General features: G+C 30.7%; 2 protein-coding genes across 3 annotated transcripts; both read right to left on the reverse strand.

Annotated features, from left to right (window-relative positions):
- Positions 1 to 32: 32 nt before the first annotated feature.
- On the reverse strand, positions 33 to 4,252 carry LOC105363766 (peroxiredoxin-2). The gene is made up of 5 exons (XM_011501534.1): positions 3,665 to 4,252; positions 1,891 to 2,008; positions 1,570 to 1,809; positions 342 to 507; positions 33 to 146 (listed from the first exon to the last, which is right to left on the reverse strand). Exons 1-5 carry the CDS (start codon positions 3,870 to 3,872, stop codon positions 93 to 95), a joined length of 786 nt encoding a protein of 261 aa, XP_011499836.1. The 5' UTR covers positions 3,873 to 4,252; the 3' UTR covers positions 33 to 92.
- A 3,713-nt stretch (positions 4,253 to 7,965) lies between these two features.
- On the reverse strand, positions 7,966 to 13,834 carry LOC105363767 (Pyrroline-5-carboxylate reductase-like 2). 2 transcript variants are annotated; one of them, XM_011501536.1, is made up of 6 exons: positions 13,591 to 13,834; positions 13,038 to 13,108; positions 9,910 to 10,092; positions 9,520 to 9,732; positions 8,642 to 8,807; positions 7,966 to 8,135 (listed from the first exon to the last, which is right to left on the reverse strand). In XM_011501536.1, the coding sequence occupies exons 1-6, from the start codon at positions 13,658 to 13,660 to the stop codon at positions 8,023 to 8,025; spliced, it is 816 nt and encodes a 271-aa protein (XP_011499838.1). In that variant the 5' UTR covers positions 13,661 to 13,834; the 3' UTR covers positions 7,966 to 8,022. The 2 variants fall into 2 exon arrangements, with proteins under 2 accessions (XP_011499838.1, XP_011499839.1); XM_011501537.1 differs by lacking the exons at positions 13,038 to 13,108; positions 13,591 to 13,834 and adding an exon at positions 11,663 to 11,856.
- Positions 13,835 to 20,228: the final 6,394 nt, after the last annotated feature.

Raw genomic sequence — 20,228 nt, forward strand, 5'->3', positions numbered from 1 at the left:
AGTTATATGTGATAAAAACTCGTTAGAAGGAATTTATTAAAACAACCATTTATTCTCGATTTTGTTTTAACGTATAAAAGACGATACAAACTTTATACTTGATTTTTAGAGAAAAATTTCTTCTTATCCACTGGATTAGGAATAATCTGAAATAATGGAGAAAAAAAAAAAAAAAAAAAAAAAAAAAAAAAAAAAAGTTCTTTATAAATATTTTTGATAAAACGAAAAATACTTATAAGTATTTTTAATGAAGATGAAATGTCGATTATGAAATGCAATAAGATTAACTCTGTAATGATGTAGAGGTGTGAAAAATTTTATCTACAAGAAGCATTTTTTACGGTATCTTGTCCTGGTTTCCAGCCAGCTGGACAAACTTCCCCATGATCATCTGTATATTGAAAAGCTTGAACGAGCCTCAAGGTTTCATCGACCGATCGGCCAACCGGAAGATCATTCATTGTGATTTGTCGGAGAATTCCGTTTCCATCTATTATAAATAGTGCACTGAAAAAATGTTTATTATATAAATATCTATATATATATATATATATATATATATATATATGTGTGTGTGTGTGTGTGTGTGTGCGTGCGTGCGTGTGTGTATAACGTTGACTCAAAGTCAAAAAGTTTTGTATTCGATATGTTAAGGTAGTTTTGTAAGAAAAATATTGAGCATACCGAATAATGTTATGATGTAGTAATATAAACGACTAATGCTCAATAACGCGAACAATTTAGCAAAAATTCCAAACTCAGACTCTCGAACTCTCTAACTCACGCCTTTATAATTCACATGCTTAATATTTTTCTTAATAATAGTATCAAATGTGAATAAAGGTAAATGATGATGTTTTAAAAATCAAAGCATGTAATATAATTGAGGGGGGGGGGGCGAATGGGATGGGAGGGGGTTATTATATATATATATATTCTTTTCTTTTCTTTTTTTTTTATTATACTGAAAAGAGGATGGGAATGTATTTATCGCAGTATTTATGGATTAGTGACGAATAACGAAAGAGTAATAAAGGAAGAAAAATTAACAAGGAATTATATTTATATTATATTATTATCTCTAGTATAATTCATCTTATTTGTACGTTCATTATTAATATTATTAATCTATTCAATAATGAAAATGATACTCCTATATTTTTACACAACGGAATAATTATACATATTTAGATTAGAATTAATTTTTCTTACTATTATCATAAAGAAGTTATTAAAATTAAAACAAAATAAAGCAAAAACAAAAATAAAAACAAAAAACTAAAGAAAAAAAAAAACAAAAAATAGAAAAAGAAAAATAAAGAAAAGTAGTATTTTATATAAAGACAAATTTTTAATAAATAATGTTGAATGTAATTTACAAGTTACTATTATTACATATGTAATGAAACAATCGTATGCTTTATTCGAATCAAATAAACGGTTATTAATAATCCCAATCGTTCGAGTCTTCAATTATTTCATTATTTCATTAAAATGCCCATATATATATATATATATATATATATATATATATATATATATATATATTATAATGATGTGTCAAGTTACCGAAGAGTGTGGCCCAAGTCGTCCAGATAAACGCCATAATCTTTGGCAATTTTATGAGTGAGGTCGGAAAGTAGGGAAATCTTAATGTTTCCAAGACCGCCTTCTTTCCTCGGAGTATTAATCCATGCCAAATGAGTAAATTGCGAGTCGACGGATGCGGCCACGACTTCGACGTTAAGTTTTTTGAATTCGTCTATTCGGTCGGAGAAGGCCAATATTTCTGTTGGGCAAACAAAAGTGCTGGACAAAGATGGGAGTCAAGCACACGTTTAAAACCAACAATAAATAATTCATCGTGACGGATTATTAAATTAAACTTACAAATCAAGAGGATAAAAGAAAAATACTAAATATTTTCCTTTGTACTGCGTAAGCTTTATTTCTTTGAATTCTCCTCTAACGACTGCCGTTCCTTCGAAATACGGCGCCTTCTTTCCAACTGTTAAATATTGAAATTTAAATTTTAAATGATTTTCTGGTGGGAGGGCGAGCAGAATTTTTTTTCTTTTGTTTGAATATTTTCAATAAAAAAAAAAAAAAAAAAAAAAAAAAAAAAATAAAAAAAAAATTGAAAAAAAAAATTTTCCTCGCCAATTCATTCGTTGATATCGTGATATAATGCAATGCAAACTCATATAGAATCGATTGCATAAATATTACACGGATGGACCAAAAATACATTCTAGCAGTATTTAATGATTATTGTAGAAGCTTTAACGGTACGAGAAAAAGGTATCCTATATACAATTTTCATTTCCATTAAATAAAAGTCTAATGTTTCATGCAATAATAGGATAATAAAAGTTTGCGCAAAAATCTCATGCTAATAACGTTTAATTGCCTACGATTTTTCTAGCTCATAAAAGTGCTCGTAAAGGTCGAAACCCCATATGGAGCCGTCATCTTTAATTATGGTGGCGCACATTTTTCTATCGGAAACATACTCGCAACGCGAATATTCTTCTTCCAACTCCCACATCGCGCATTCGTTATTCAACTGCTAATTATCTGAAAAATTAAACATAAAATTCGTGTGCCCTCGAGTACGCTCGAATCGCGATTATTAATGCTTACGCGACTCATTAATCACGGCGAGGTGGAAAACCATTTAAAGCTTAAATAAATAAGCGCTTATTTTCCTATTCGATACATTGATATGGTTTAATAATCACTTAATTGCGTGAAAGACTTTCTATGGCTAGACGTGACATAGCGACAAAAATGGACCGGAGACAGACTCTAATCGCTGTACAAGTGTGTTCACAACATCGTGTAAGTGGCTTTTTTTGTTTTTTGTTTTTTGTTTTAAGTGCGCTCGGTCTTTTTGAACAACCATATTGCAGTTTTAACGTTCACTTTTTTTTCCTTCAAACCGCGTGTACTTTTGCAGCTTTGCTGCGTCACCACCAAGCGCGCCCAATCGACAAGAATATTATACAAATTACCATGTTTATGCTATTTCAAATGCAAATCCTTGCAATAACTTTGGTATTCATTTTTTTAGGTAAAGAGAGAGAGAGAGAGAGAGAGAGAGAGAGAAACAAACAAAACACAATAAGATGAAAAAAAAAGGAAAATCTAATGATGCATATCGATCGATGACAGATTGACAAGGAAGGGCTTATTATGGGCGCAGTCTTCTAACGTTGCAATGATTTGTAAAAATAAAAATATGAAACAAAGCACCGAATGGTGTCGTTATCGGCTATAGCAAATAATTTACACGATGGTTTAATCAACCGGCCGGGTTCGCGACTAATGTAAAGCGCTTATGGAAATTCAATCGGTAAACGTATGTTCCTTAGAATCCCACTCTTTTCGTGTCTTTAGGACCTTTTAACATCGTTTAGGCCTAAAGATACGCGAGGGATCTCTTGTCGCGCTCTACGGAATAGTCATTGAAAAAAATAACGTACGCGCGATATTATTAGGCTAAATGTTAATTCGACTATTCTCCGTCTTTGTTATGTACTCGTGGGACTTGGGTGGGCGGTCTAACATACGCGTAATAATAACAGAATCGGCTTAGAAATTCATCTTTCGGAAGCAAGTGGAGGAGGAGGAGGAGGAGGAGGAGAATGGCCTTGAAACTCACTGACAGCCTTGGTCGTGTGCAGCTGGTGACCGTCGTGTTTCGAGCTGCTCGGATAAACGGTGCCCCCGGCGAACGAGTAACAGGTCTCGTCCTCCTCGATATTCGTGGCACCGTCTCCGCGCATCAGCTTCCCCGAGGCCACGACGACGTATGCGCAGAGAAGCGAGAGGCCGCCGGCAACGCTGACACCACCTACCCTCGACCTCATCTTCGACAGTCGCGGCTGCGCCTCGGTCGCGTCGAAGACGTCTCAATGCCGTTGATCGTCAGCCGCTCCTGACCAACCCTTCCTTTCGCTATGATTATCAAAGGCCAGGAAGCCAAGGCGGATACTACGTGTGTGTCCCGACTCCCCGCGGTATTAGGAGCGCATACTATTTATTTAGTAGATCTTGTGCTTACTGGCTGCTTTGGCTTATCGGCACTCACCGTGTCGCCGCGGGGACCACGACGACGCTGTCACTCGCGGACGCCTCCGGTTGTTTACACTGGCTGGCACGCTGAGCGATTACGTGTGCGATCGCCCCTCTACCACAGCCACGTTCAATTCGGCCGCTCGTTGCCGATGTATCGCACACGACAGCGGAGACGGTTTTTTTTTTTTTGAGGTTAGGAACGGCGCGAAATTTCGTTTCATTTTTGGCTCGGATTTCTAACGTCAACGAGTGACGACGGGGTTTGCGATGAGGATACGACTTCTCCACAATGCGACCGTGCGTTTGCCTGCCGGTATGCGGCTCGACGCTAAACGGAGACAAAAATAAGTAGATAAATGGATGGATAGCCCACTAGCTAACTATATATATATATATGTAGGTATAGGTATAAGTATAGAATGTAATAGATAGAGATAGATAGTTTGATTGATAGATTGATAGATGAGTATTAAGAGAGAGAGAGAGAGAGAGAGAGAGAGAGAGAGAGAGAGAGACAGTGAATCGCTCAAATTTACGTATTGCAGCACGCGCGATTGATACTTTACGCCAAGAGTTAATAAAAGAAGATAAATCATTACAATCTGCGAGAAACTTTTTAACGAGAATTGAATGGTACTTTAGCATTTAATCACGTAACTCGTTACAGTCAATATAATTGACAATTATCTATATTTGTGAAATGTGTACACTTTTATTTGGTATAAATAATGTACAAAGCAATTTATTATTAATTATTATTAACTAGATTGTCGATCATATAATTCAAATAATTTCGAATTTTTATAATTACATATATATATATATATATATATATATATATATATATGTAATTATAAGCTGTCGATTATTCGATATCGTTTTTGTAGACAATTTTATTTATTCGTGTACCTGCTCGTTTAGCAACGACGATTGAAATATGCAATTATATGACTCTTTCATAATATTTAATCACAAATTTCACCTACCATACGAAGTTAGTAGGTTTATTATTATTTTGGTAATGTGCCATCTATATGTATTTTTAACTATTTCGATATTAACATATATTCTACGATTGCAATGACGATTTTGCCTTAGTAATCGGTTTTATTTTTAATATCATGTCGCGATACTATAAATATCCATGATTTATAGTATCTATAAATAGCAAGATTTCTTAATAAATTAATGAAGTCGATAACGAGAAATTATTAAAAATTATAAGCAAATTATTACCAACATTTAATACTTAACTCTTTCATTTCTTTTCTCACATATATTGTGATACCTTTTAACAATATTTATATTAATTATAATGCTCGGTAATTTTTTCACATTTTTCAAGTTATTTCGAGTGATATCTATAGTTTAATACTTTTGTACTTTTTGAAGAGTTTTGAAACAAAATTAACTAGAGTACATAATTCTATGGCATTTGTATTAGAATAAAATGATTTTAAATAAGTAAAATGAAAGAAAATTATTATTAGTTTATGTAATTATACTTTAGTTTTACGATAAATTATTAAACTTTATTAATTAAAATTTTCGGATTATTGCATTAATTTTTAACAAAATTATATAGCTAATGATAAGCTATTGAAAAAAACAACCGATAAAATGGAATTCATCAATACATGATATTGATTTCATCTTTGGATTATAACATTTTACATTTGAAGCGATAATAAAGTTGAATAGGTAAAGATGCTTTATTACAGAACAAAAATATTGATTATCACATCATTTTGTACGAATATCTTGTATTTTAAAAATGTCATTAATTTTGACGATGTGATGTATATCTATCGTGATCTAGCTTTACACGTTAATAATATCTAATTGAAAAATCAACACTCCATACTTAAAAAAAAAAAAAAAAAAAAAAAAAAAAAAAAAAAAGAAGACCAAATAATTGTACAGTGTTGAACGTATATATATTTTTTCTTTATTACTCATCATCGAGTTTTTTTTTTTATATTGAAATTTAATGTTTTGTAAATTCGTACGGAAATAATGAATTTTGAGAAACTTTTAATAAAATTTACGATTCACTTTAAGTTGTAAAATCATCGTGATAAAAGCTTTGATGTGATAAAAATAAAAATTTTGTAAACAAAGTAACTCTAGCATAATTAATCGTATTAATGTGGTATTGTCTCAGGAATCGTTAAACCAAGAATATAAAAGAATAATACTACTTTTGAGAATTTTATATCAGAAAGGAAGAACGTCGACCGTTTATTGATTACAGATAACAATTTCATTTATTATTAAAAAATAAGTTAATTTGAAGACAATAATGAAACAAAGCGATATCTAATTCATTTATTAATTTATCTATAAAATAATGTACAGCAGATGAGCTTTACTAGGGGTTATAGTGCACTAATGCTGAAAAATCTTATTTAAAAATTTTATTTTACTCCAAGAACAGAATTGTTCAAATGTATGACGAAAAATATAAAAATACATTTTATTCAATGTATTAATTAAACAACGCATTTCATTAAAGTATAATAAATTTTTCTAATAGCAATATTAATAAAAGAAATGTTGCTTCGATAACTTTAGTATAACGTAATATAATAATAAACATTACGATGAAACATTAAGAAATTGTTACAATTGGTTAATACAGCTCTTTGAAAGAAGTATTTAATTATTAAGCGGAAACATTAATTAATATTAACTGTTAATTATTAAATTTCCAATGAACATGATAAATATGTAATAAGTGTTAATGATTATGAAATTCTATTAATTTTAATTAGTTAAGGTAGTGAATAAATTTCATTTGACAATAATAATAATAATAAATTTTAATTTATTTAATTTTTTTTTTTGTTTTTTCTTTTTTGTTTTTTGTTTTTGCTTTTGTTATAAGCAATCTTGAGAAATTGATATCATTTAAGTATGAACTTTATTCATACATCTGCAACATCTACTTACAATACGCACATTTATATTCAACAATTAGGAATTACATAGATTTTCTTTAAAAACTATGTAAATTTTACATGTATTTGTATATGGTGAATGGTAGATAGTGTGTTATTTTTATCGAAATTTAAACTATTTAGAGGTGACACATTTAAACGATGCTATCTACAATATATCATTAACAGCCAAAAACTCTTCGCGAGTCATAAAAATATATTAACTTGTCATTTTTGTACTTTTATATAGATCGTGATAAAAACTATATTTATTATACGTTCACGCATATATCCTAAATGAATAGTAATTTATGTACAAACATTATACAAAATAGTAACAATAAAAATAAACAAACAATTTAATTACATTAAAAATTTATATACATATATATATATATATATATATATATATATAACAATTTAAAAATTCTATAAATAAATAATAAATTGTATAAAAATTCAAATATTATTGTACATTTTTTTCTTTTTGTAACCAGCTATCTTCATTTATTTTTCTACTTTTAGTATATTTAATTATAAGATAATTATTATTCTCAATTAAGTGACAAATAAAAATACTTTTTCTTATGCGAATAATCGTATTTCATCATGTTATGTATCAATCGACATTTCTTTTAACAAATAAATATGACATGTATCATTGTATCATTATCATTGATTGTGACTAGTAGACTGCTATTAGATAGCTATATTAGTAAAATAAAGTAAAATAATAAACCGTTACAAATATTTCGTTACACAAAGAAAGGTCTATCTATCTATTTAATAGTTATAAAGCCTTTAAGAATTTTGTAAATTCTCTTGGGGATTTATGAAACTGGCTGGTTCTCCTTGACACATGGTGTTTATTTTTTTGTCAATTTTTTTTTTTTGTTTTTTTTTTTTGTTTTTTTTTTGTTTTTTTTTTTGTTTAAATAATATTCTAGAAAATGATGTCAATTCAATAATTTCAAATATCGTACTCAACTATATATTGTCAATATTATTCTTTCGATGAAAATTCTTGGCATCTGAGCGTAGCTGTTTCGACAGCGTCCATCAGAGCTGCTCGGAAACCATTTTTTTCTAAACTGTGAATCGCTGATATCGTTGAGCCTATATTAAATATAATAATTGGTAAATCAATGTTGCTTTTATGAATTTTTATATCAAACTTTAATGCCGAATTGCTAAATTAATTTATATCTTTCTTTTTTTCTTTATTAATACATTATAACGTAATATCATAGTAATTGAAAAGAATTTAATGAATTTTTTCCCTTTATTAATATAGAGCAATGTAAACTTGGATGAATACAATGAAACCACGAGCATGGAAAAACAGCGGCAAACTCGAACATAGTTAATACTTAAGCTATTTGCAGTAATTAAAAAACATAAAAAAAAAAATAAATAAAAAAAGAGAAAAAAAAAGAAAAAGAAAAGAAGAATTTGATATTAAATGAATCCAGAGTACATAAGATGTCTTATCTGAGGCGAATAAGATACGAATTAAGCCTTGATTATATGCCGTTTAATATTGAAAATTTTGAAAAACAAATTATAATCGCTGCTTATACAGGCAAGAGGATTGAAAATGCCTTAAGAATGAATAAACTAACCTGCAGGTGAGGAAACGTCGTCCTTTAATTGGCCTGGATGAATGTTTGTCTCTCGAACCATCGTACCGGCGCCCAGGACAGTTTGGGATGCCAACTTGTAGGCGAGGTCTCTCGGTAGTCCCATCTTCACAGCACCGTCGGCCATTGCTTCAATTACCATGTAAATCTGCGAGATAACGCGCACGTGGTGAGTTACGGATTTAGTATTAAAAGATATAATAACGAAACTGTAGCTTTACATTGATGAATGACAAATTGCTTTCCTTAATATATTTAAATATTAGGTGTTTTATATAGATTTATCAAAGTCACTTTTAAGCTATCTTTGCATATTGGATTTATTAAGATTTTCGTTGGTGTCGATGGGTGAGTCAAGAATATAAGAAGCAATCGATTTATTCTTAAATACGGCGTCGGACAAATTACATTGTACGTACGTCGACATTTAAAAGCCTCGTATATCGGATTATCAAGCCGAAGTCGAGCGTGATAAAAGCCGATAAAATCAATCGATTCGTCTAGTTTACCAATTTCTTTAGTAGATTCAACAATTAAAGCGAATGCGGATTAAGCTTAGGCAAACAAGACATAGGTAAGTTTCCATACAAAGCCCGATAATAAAGGGCAAACATCGTCGACTTAGCTAAATAAACGTGGGGCGATGGTCATGAAAAACACATCAACTCCGGCTAAATGATTACAACTGCTTGAGACTCGAATGTAAAATCACATTGTTTTTTTTTTTTTTTTTTTTTTTTTTTTTTTTTTTTTAATTCTATCAACAGCTACAATAGTACTGTTAGCTTGTCAAGGTCACAATCGTCAAAGTGCCCAATTGTTGGCAAGTTTTAGCCACAATCCATGGCGAGTTAACTCACGTAAGCGGGTCCTGAGCCGGCGAGGGCCGTGATCGGGTCGATCATGCTCTCGGGTACCTCCTCGCAGAGGCCAACCGCGGAGAAGAGCCTCCTGGCGATCTCCGCGTCCTTTTCGCTGGCGTGTTTGCCCCGTACGTAGACCGTCGCGCCGCAACCCACCACCGCCGGTATGTTCGGCATGACCCTGACGATTGGCGTGCCCTCCGGTAGGCTCTGTAGAACCAAGACATTGATGCTCGGGATTAATCGTTGGGGTTGGAATTAAGTCGAATTGACAGGAAGTGTTTTCATGTAAGACTTGAAGAGTCTTTTTGAGCGTTCGTGCGTAATATTCGGTCGAGACTTATTTTGTTTAGGGATAGGAGGAACAAGATTAACATTGATATTTACATTTTCTAATGTTTTTAAAGAGACTCCCATTGCTATAGATAGGAGCAGCTTCTTTTTGCTTCGAAAGCACTCCTTCAGTTCTGGTAAAATTAGTGGCACGATTTGTGGTTTTACAGCCAAAACCAATATGTCGCCGTATTTAGCCACTTCTGGATTTGAGAAGACTGTTTTTGATCCTAATTCCTAAAAATGTTCAGTCTCGTGTTATTTTTTTTTTTTTTTTTATTTTAGAAACAGTAGGCATGTAAGTAATATTATAATCTAAAATTACTTTATTACGGCTATTTTATTCATTTGCAAAAACAGCATAAGTTTATTAAAGGGAAAAAAGAGAGGAAAAAGAAAATTATACAATAGGCTATAATTATATAATTAGTGCTAATTAAGCAGAATATTGCAAAACTTAATGAGAATTTCATCGAATATTTATTATTAACGTAAGCTTTTGAAAATTGCTTCTAAAATTGCTAATAAATATTTTAACGACAATTCGTGTCGTCTTATAATTTGAAACAAAAGATGAAGTTTAATTATTTTTAACTCATATTATTTAATATCTGTAAAATATTTACTTTATCAATTTATAATTTATGATTTTTCAGAATTCATTGAAATTTAACAATTCTTAATTTGTTCAATTGTTCACGATTTAATCGTTGCCTTATTCTATCTTGCAAAGATGAAGTTATTCTTTAACATAGATAATAAATACGGATAGTTAAGATAAAAAAAAGAAAAAAAAATAGCTATTTTAATATTCTATAGATTAGTGTTAGTGTAAAAGGTATTGGTTTCGATTTTGTGTGTTGGAGACATTGAAGAGAAAAAAAAAATGTATAGGTAACATTTGTAAATTATAAATTTGGTTAAATAGACGAAAGAATAAAGAAAACGAATAATATATGTAGTATCTTTCATATTTCGCATAAGCATGCACACTAGCATAAGTCTAAAAAGTGTCGAAAGGAACTTCTAAATAATACGATAAATTATTGCTTATCAAATGCGCATGAAACTCATGCAAGTCCATGTGTGTAATCGGACGAAGTGACGAGCAATGACAGAATATGTGGCGAATAAAAATTAAAAATAGTACGAATACCGTCGATCGACTCCGATTCATCGAACATTAGTAATGAAAGATCATATTTTTAACTTGGCACGCGCGCACTTTTATCCAGGAAGAGAATAAAAGGCGCGACTTGGTGAAAATGATTCCCACGATAATGACCGGACGGGCCTATCGTTAATTACCAAGGGGCATTGAGCCGCACAAATACACGTCCCTGTCTCACAGATAGATAAGCAATAACTTTCTTATTTATAGATAAGCTAAGCCGAGATTATTGAAATGCAATCTGGAAATTTTCCAAGCCACATTTGTAGAGTTTGGTAGTGCCGGCGCCCGGAAAATATGCCGCCCGAAATTCGCAATCACAAGCACTTGACGATATCTCATTAATACGACTATGCGTGTTATTTCATTTTCTATTCGTTAGTTAATAATTGAATAATTTCGTCAGATTTTATGCGATTGTTGAGTCGAGACGAGCACTTAATACACCGCATCAACTATTAATCGAAGGAATTTCTATCTGCATCGATGTATTTTTACATTTTTACTTTCATAATGCCATAGACGTGCGCACGAACTTCAGGTTTTCGTTTTCTCTAAATTTCAATATTAGTGTTCGAATATTATAAGCATTATTATTAGATGGGACTGGAAAGTTGTTAGTTTGAAGTGTCATACCATTTGCAAAGCCTATGGGTATTTCAAAAAGTTCCATTCCCAACGGTAAACAGTCAGACACTGTCACGTGGACAAGAGGAAGTCGCTCCCCGAAATTCCTCCTTTCCTGCAAAATCTACAAGCTCTCACAATTGTTTTATATTTCCATGAGTAATTCGGAATTGTGAATATTGACGTAATTAAAATGGTACATCACAAATCAATATTCCTAATTATATAAGTAAAGATTTGCACGATTTTTTTTTTTTTTTTTTTTTTTTTTTTTTTTTTTTTTAATGTACCTACAAGTTATCATCATATGCTTATCGAAACGTCGTGTACAATGTAATCGTATAAAATAATCGCGTTTTATAATTTGTATAAGTACACATTACGAAAGTTCCTTTATAATTAAAAGAAAAAAAAATTCATCAACGTGTCGACTTTAAGGTGACAAAATATGAAATATAAATACAATTGTACAGTATATAGACGAATGAATATGAATCAAATATTAAAATACGTTTAGATTCGTTATAACGTAGAAGTTCCTTATCTTTAACATCTTTGTTCTTCTAAATATTTCTAATGACTTTCTCACGTTAGAATATTCATTAGACAAATTTTTGTCACAGAGACTGAAATAAATAACAACAATAATAATGACAATAATAATTAATAATAATTAATAATTAATAATTAATTAATTAATTAATTAATTAATAATAATAATAGTAAAAATAATAATAATAATAATAATAATAATAATAATAATAGTAGTAGTAATAATAATAGTAATAGTAATAATAATAGTAATTAATAATAATAATTAATAATAATTAATAATAACAACGACAACGACAACAACGACAGCGATTATAATAGTAACGATAAACTCAATAACAATAATTTAATAATAAAGAAATAATAATTGTTGATTGTTAAAAAATTAAACGAATTTCATAAAATGCGCGTATCTTGTTGAAAACTAGAGAACTGGTAAAACTCTCAAATGCGTTTTTTTTTTTTTTTATATCTTTCGTTAATATCATTATGATAACTTCAATAACTGTACATTTTATACAATAAAGCCTCTATATCATTGTATTATTGGAATAATATAAATTTAGTAATATAAATTTTCTACACGATTCGACTCGTGAAACTTATATTGATTTTACTTATACACAAAAATAATTTTAGCCTGTTAAAAATATTAGTTTACGTTAAATATAATTAAAAAATTGTTAGCAAATCTATACATTTGTATCCGAAGGCAAATTGTTGATATTATTATGAGAAAGAATTCAAGCGACGTTTGTATTAGTTATTAGCCCCAATAGTTGAAAGAATTATCCAACATTATAAATTTAATACATTATAAAAAACAATTTACCTGGAATCCTTTTATGCTGATTTCGTCGGTTGGAAGGCAACTAGCAAGCATCATTTCTCCTTTCGATAAGCCTGCCAAAATATTAATTTACATTTGCATTCTATTCTTATCCACGATTTAAAACTGTCAAATAATTATTTTACTTATGCTGTTTTGTATAAAACGAATATTATTTAAATTAGAGTTCCGTCAACTATAATTGGCCATCAATTTATAAAGTATATGAATAATGTATGGACAAAGTATAGGAATAAATACGAGGGAACAATATGGTTTTAATATCATTTTCCGTACAATGTGGCAGGCGTTTTTGAAGTAAAAAAAAAAAAATTGAAGTAAAAAAAAAACTTTAAGAACCCTTTCATCACCGACTCTTTAGCAGAAATTTATTGTAAGAGCAGCGACACTTAGTCTCCGAGATGAAAAAGTCAAAACAGCCGATTTGAGATATTACCTCATCTCTCTCCAAATAGAAACAAAAAATCCGAGAGTGACAGAGTGAGAGATAGTCAAGTTATTATCAATATGACATTAAGAAAACTATCATTATTACCTGCTTTGATGAAGCCTTTGGCCAGGGCTTGAGCCATTTTCCCACCACCAACAAAGCCGATTTTCATCATTGTCCACTAGTATTGATCACGGACACTGAAAAATGTTGCTAATTAATTGTGTCGCCGATCATACTGCCATCGATGCTTACGCGCAATTTACAATATTTCCACTCGAATGTGACATTACTACGGTTTTTCAGAAAATCTTACGAGACTTTACGATCGACGATTGCTAAACATCGTCACATAATTATATCAGCTTTTTTCACACTGTAAGTTGCAGAACTTATAATCATTTTACGCGATATACTTATTATTACGTCTAGTTGAAACTCTAACCTACAAAGCAGGTACTCTCTGCAAATAATAACAACTGCACGTGTTTCCTAAAGATAATGTAGATAAGCGAAATTTCAATAGTTTTACTCTTTTACTTGAAATGCCATGTCCACCTTTCTTCCGACGCCCATTCGCAATTTCCGCGAATAATTTCTTCCCAAAACTCCGTAACCAACACCGCGGCTAACACTAATTACAGTGCGCCAATATTAAATTACTTACGAGAATTATTACATAGAGCACTGTGGCGAACTATTCTAATCATAATATATAATTTGTATCACTTATTATGTAGCTTTTACACGCGGTTGCTCGACTTCTTTTATCGCCACTGAGAATTTTCGTTCCTTTATTGTATAATTTTATTATCTCGAATTCTTGGGAGAAAATTTTTTTGATTTGACCGATTATCTTACCGTAAGCTAAAAAGAACAACTGCTTTTAATTCTAATTAATGAACGCTTTATCTTTATCATTATTCTGTTTTCGAAAACGGTTTACCATCCGATGATATCTAATCAAAAGCAAGCGATACCCACACAAGTGCTCTCTCAATGTTTACATGATTATTTTAATTAAACTATTATCTTGTAATTTAAAAATACACATTTAAGAAAATGAATTTTATGTATCCGAACAATAAAAAGTCCGCTCTTCTTCGTCTTCTTCTTCGTCTTCGTCTTCGTCTTCTTCTTCTTCTTCTTCTTTTCTGTCATTAGGTTTTTTTTTATCCATTTTTTGCTTTTGTTTTTGTTTTTATTTTATAACAGAACCTCCTTTTGTAACAGATAAAGAAATGTCTTTCGTAATCAGAAGTGAAAGAATTACATGATATGATAAACTTAACCGTGACGACCCTTCGTCATTATATCAATAATTTTTGCCTTCGATAATTTGCAAACTAAGAAATAGATAGACGTGAGTGGGAGTCGAGGACGCAAACCATATACCGACTCCTCGACCTTCTCCCGACAATCAAAGGGCCTTAACAACAATATGAATAAGGAGTGAGCGCGCGATTCCCCCCCCCCCCCCCCCCCCCCCCCCCCCACCCCAAATGCCCCCCCCCCACTACAATTGCCCGGCCCAATTGCCATCACCATTCCTCTTTTATTAGCCCCTCCCACCCTTGCCGGCGAATGAATAGTGGAAGGGCGGATCGCGCGTTACCGAGCTGCGGATACACTTACGAACGAGGAGGTAAGTCGTTGCACAGAGGATCAAAGCTCCAGGCGCAGGATCGTGAGGAGCGCGGAAACAATACACGGCCGGCTTACTCGAGTGAGTGATGCAGATAGACTGGAGTCCGGGTCCGGAATGCGGCCACTACTTATAATAAAGTTTAGGCTCGCTGCGGCCGCGGAACCGCCGCCCGATAAGCGATGTTCCGGCCGAGCGCATCCCGAGAGCGAGTGCATCCCCGGATTCGCAGGGTCCTCGGGCCCAGGAGCGCCCGATTTAAGAACGCGAGCTCGCGAGTCGCAAACTAGAACCTCCTTCGGAGAATTCAATTCGTGGCGGTTTTGTGTTCAGGGTGCCGAAATCCTTCGACTGGCCGTGCGTAATTTCTTGAAATTTCTTGAAATCTCGTTATTATCGTTATTTCGTTATTATTTGATGGCAAAAGCCGGTTAGATGTATAATTACACTGGATAGAGTGTAATTAAAATGAAAGGAGGGCGGTTAGTCGTTATCGGGGGATTAATATCGATTAATATCATCAATTTTTTGATACTTTGAGACGATATTATTCATCAATTTTGTAAGAAAATCGATGTCGCCCATTAATTTATATGGGGACTTTTACTTTATATGGGAATTTACGTGAAATTTATATGAACGAGGGAGGAGATACGTGAGTCGTGATAATGGAATGTTCACCTAATTAGTTTTTACTTAATAGGCATTTCTCATTGATTAGTCGCGTTTAACAAAGATTATGCGTGTACTTATGTTGTAGCGTTTCTTACAACTTTCATGATTATTTACTTGTTAGCGGCAATATTCTTGGTAGACGAAGAGCACAGTCATTCAAGTGCATATTGCTGACAGAATTGGCAATTAATTAATTTAATTGTAAAGCAGCAATGTTGATTTGCCAATGCAATACGGCAAAGGTATTATGATTTTGTCATAATTGCCGATTATTTACGATTAATTACGGATGGTAGGATGGTCGGATGGTACCTTTTATTCGCATTGTTTAGAAAACTTTAAAATTTTCCTTACCTATATCTTTGCTTTCTTGTTCAGAGATAAAATTTCTATCAGATACTTAGCTCTTTATCAATCCGAGAATTATTGAATAACGTGCGAGATAAAGATAAAATGATTGCAATGCTGACGCGCAAGTGCAATTTTTTGTACGTAAAAGGAGACACAATGATTATCGTTAGTAGGTATATATTCGTCAAGAGATCGATAGAGATAAATGATATTAGAAACAGAACATTTTGGATTTTTCATTTGGAATGGCGTTGGAACATTAATTGTTGAAATTCATTCATTCTTCTTCTTCGCAATGCAAATTCAGTTCGTAAACATCATTATATAAGTTATAAATTCATATGCAAGATCGAACGATCGAACGATCGAACACAATAATAAAATATTAATTATATGAATAATGCAAAGTAGCGAGCAGCGCAATCAATAATGATTCTTTCATTATAAAATTACTTCGACATGTGAATATTGTGCATATTTGTGATATGCGATATTTCCTTGTAAACATCAAGGCTTTATTATCAAATAAAGAGATCGAGTAATGTGCGTTTTCAAATGACAATATGCAAAAGCAATTCGATTAATTTTTGTCTAGCCGAGAAGTCATAACAAAATTACAATGAACAAAAAAAAAAAAAAAAAAAACTTAATACAAAGAACATAAAATTGTTCATCAGCGTGTATGTATAATTATGATTAATAAGGTAATTAAGTGGTTAATGGAAGTGCGATTATTAAAAAATATTGGCCATGAATCGAGCGATATCTGTACGAGCTAAGAAAAGAAATAATATTATTGTTTAGTATTAAAAAATGGTACTTACGACAAGTAAGAGTTATTATTATTATTATTATTATTATTATTATTATTATTGGACTGTTTGTTGCGATGAGCAATGTAATATATATATATATATATATATATATTTTTAACGAGAAGCTGCGCTTATTCCATTTTATTTTTATTGTGAGGGTTATCGCACGTTGGTGACCCGAGTGGAGGAATCGCATTGGAATCGGTGAACTTTATTTACAAGTTTTTCTTTTTCCATCCTGTATATTGAGACATGAGATTGAAAAGTGTTGCGACATGGATTGACAGTTGTTTGTGTCGGGAAGTTGTATCGAGTGAAAACTGAGTTTTAGTCTTGGGTCCAAGGTCTTGCAGTTTGTTTTATTAGATTTGCTTGCACACGTGCTGTCCTTTCTCGGTAGGAAAACTACGCGTATTCCTTAATTCTATTCAAATTATTTGAGTTTTTGTCTGTTAAGAGGAAAAAAAATAATAATAATAATAATAATAATAATAACAATGATTGGTAAATGTAGCATATTGAATTTCATGGGTAGTATTTAAAAAAGCACAAATGTATTACAAAGAGTTATATATATATATATATATATATATATATATATATCTTTTAGAAAATCTTTTCTAATTTTTCGAGTTGTCGGTACTTAGAAATTATCACATTCTGTTATTAATCAATTGGACTAGTAATATTGTTTTAGTAGCCTCATCATTATATTGATTATAAATAATAAGAGCAACAATATTGTATGACTTTCAAACAAAGCAAACTTTTAGATTTTGTTATTTCAGCAGACATATTTTTTTTTAAATTCATTTAGTTACATTTGCAGTAATTCGAGGACAATTGAATCAATTTTATCGAAATACGCAAAGGATTTATTATAACTATTTAAACTGCTTGTGCACGAGCATTGGCGTTTGTCGTTAAATTCAGTATATCATACATTAAAACACGACGTTTTACGTATACAAGCGATAACGTGTTTTCTTTTCAAGAGATTATATATTTAAAAACTTTTATCTCCACCTTTGACACTAAGTTAGTTGTGCATTACATATATGGATGAAGCGGAAATTATCGGGGCCGGGGGGGAGGGGGTGGGGTGGGGGTGGAATAAAGAAGCAATAGCAGGATCGACTTACTTGCTTGACGACTAGAGCACGGCGCACTAGACTAATATTAGAATAATATTGACAATGAGCAGACATTTGCTCGTCAATAATGACGTTCATTGACCGTCAAAACATATTCCCACTGAATGACTGCCCAAATTCTTCTTTCCTCTCCTTACGTTTCAGAGAATTTATCTTAACAATAAATGTAGACGTTTTAATTATTTCAGGTATAGATTTATATATTAAGTGTCAAGATTGCATATTCCGTAACTGATATTTTTAAATCATAATTTATTCTAGCTTCGTTTAATCTCTTCAAATTTACGTATGGAATGAAATGATGTCGCTTACTTTTTTATTTTATCAAACAGATAGAGTCAATTTATATTTTATCATTTTGGCTTTAATTTTTATATCAATTGTTTGTTTGTTTTTTTTTTTTTAAATTGCGAAACTTGAAGATTGAAATACAAAATAGACAGTTTTACGAAATATGATTGTCTACGAGAGTTTAACGTAATCATTTAATATCGATATCGATCCATATCCATTGTCATTACTATATTTACGACATAAAATTGATTAATTAATATTAAAATTCATTAAAATTAATTTTTTTAATTAATAGTATTAATTAAAAAAAAAAAAAAGTTTCATAAAACGAATAAATCAGAAATAGATTTTAAATGGAGTAACAGTAATGCTTATATTGGAATTGATTGATATTAATTAATTGACAATGTTTCTATTTGCATATATGCACGAATCTTAAAATGTTTACAAAAATTTCATTTTCAAAATATGTGTAAATATAAAAATGTTTACTATTAAACATTAACATGACATGTATTTATATATATATATATATATATATATTCGACTTCCTTAATATTTCATGCCTTTTTGTTTGCGTCAGTACTTATAATTTATCCATTTCCATGATATTTATATTAAAGTATAAGCAATTTAAAATAAAAACAATCAATATCATTATGACTAGCCTATATACATTTTGTTAATTTTATTTAAAAGATTTCATATGTTTATTCAAAATATAACAATGACGATCACCTTACATAACTTCATATCCTAAATCCTGTAATATCGAAGTAAATAAATATAAAAAATGTCAATAGATTTTTGGAATATTTGCCGAAATACATATTTTTTTCAATTTGACGAAAATTTGAAAATTTAAAACTTTATATGAGTTTGATTATACACGATGAACGTGTCATTAAATTGAAATTATCGCTTGAAAATTAAAACAACTAGCGAACATTTTTTAAGATTATTTATGACAGAAAAAGGTTAATATAGTGCACAGAATTATCAAATTGTTATATATTTTAACAATATTTTTTCCAATGAATTCAGCATTTTAAATACTCTGTATGTTATCAGTTTTGTTTTTTTTTTGTTTGTTTTTTTGTTTTGTTTTTGTTTTTAATTTGTTCCGATAATTTTAAAGGAGAATTTTCTATTTTTCCGATCTTACACATTTTCGCTCAATGATAAAGTAATATTTTTCAAAGTATTTTTACAAATCAAAAAATGAATTTCCTATCTTTGCAAAATAATATATATGTATTAAAATTATGTTATATTGAAGTTTCTATGATTTAAAAGATATGATCTTTCGCGATTTTTTATTTGCATAAATGAATAAGTATTTTAATGCCATTGGAATTTAATCAATATTTTTGTATAAGTGAATAAGTATTTTAATATCATTGAAATATCAATATTTTTAAACTTGTTTGTCTATCGTATACTAAATAACAAAACTAAATCTGAAAAATTTCTAAATATTTAAGCAGATAATATTTAATGTAAGTGCATAATATTTGATGAAAATGTATAAAAATATATTTTATTATATTGCCAAATTATATTACTATTATTATATTCACATGACTAGCAAATACTTATAATATTTTCTTAATTATTATATACATTATATTCACTCGATCAGTCCGTATATAATATTGTTTGTTTATTCATTTATTTATTTATTTATTTATTTATTTATTTTTTAATATGGGTTAGTCACAATTCAGTTTTATCATTATATTAGTTGTTGATAGAATGAGGACAATAAAAAAAGGACAAACATATTTGAGATCAAATATACTTTGTAAT

The sequence above is a fragment of the Ceratosolen solmsi genome, unplaced genomic scaffold (assembly GCF_000503995.2).
Source record: "Ceratosolen solmsi marchali unplaced genomic scaffold, CerSol_1.0 scaffold28, whole genome shotgun sequence".
Classification (NCBI taxonomy): Eukaryota; Metazoa; Arthropoda; class Insecta; order Hymenoptera; family Agaonidae; genus Ceratosolen; species Ceratosolen solmsi.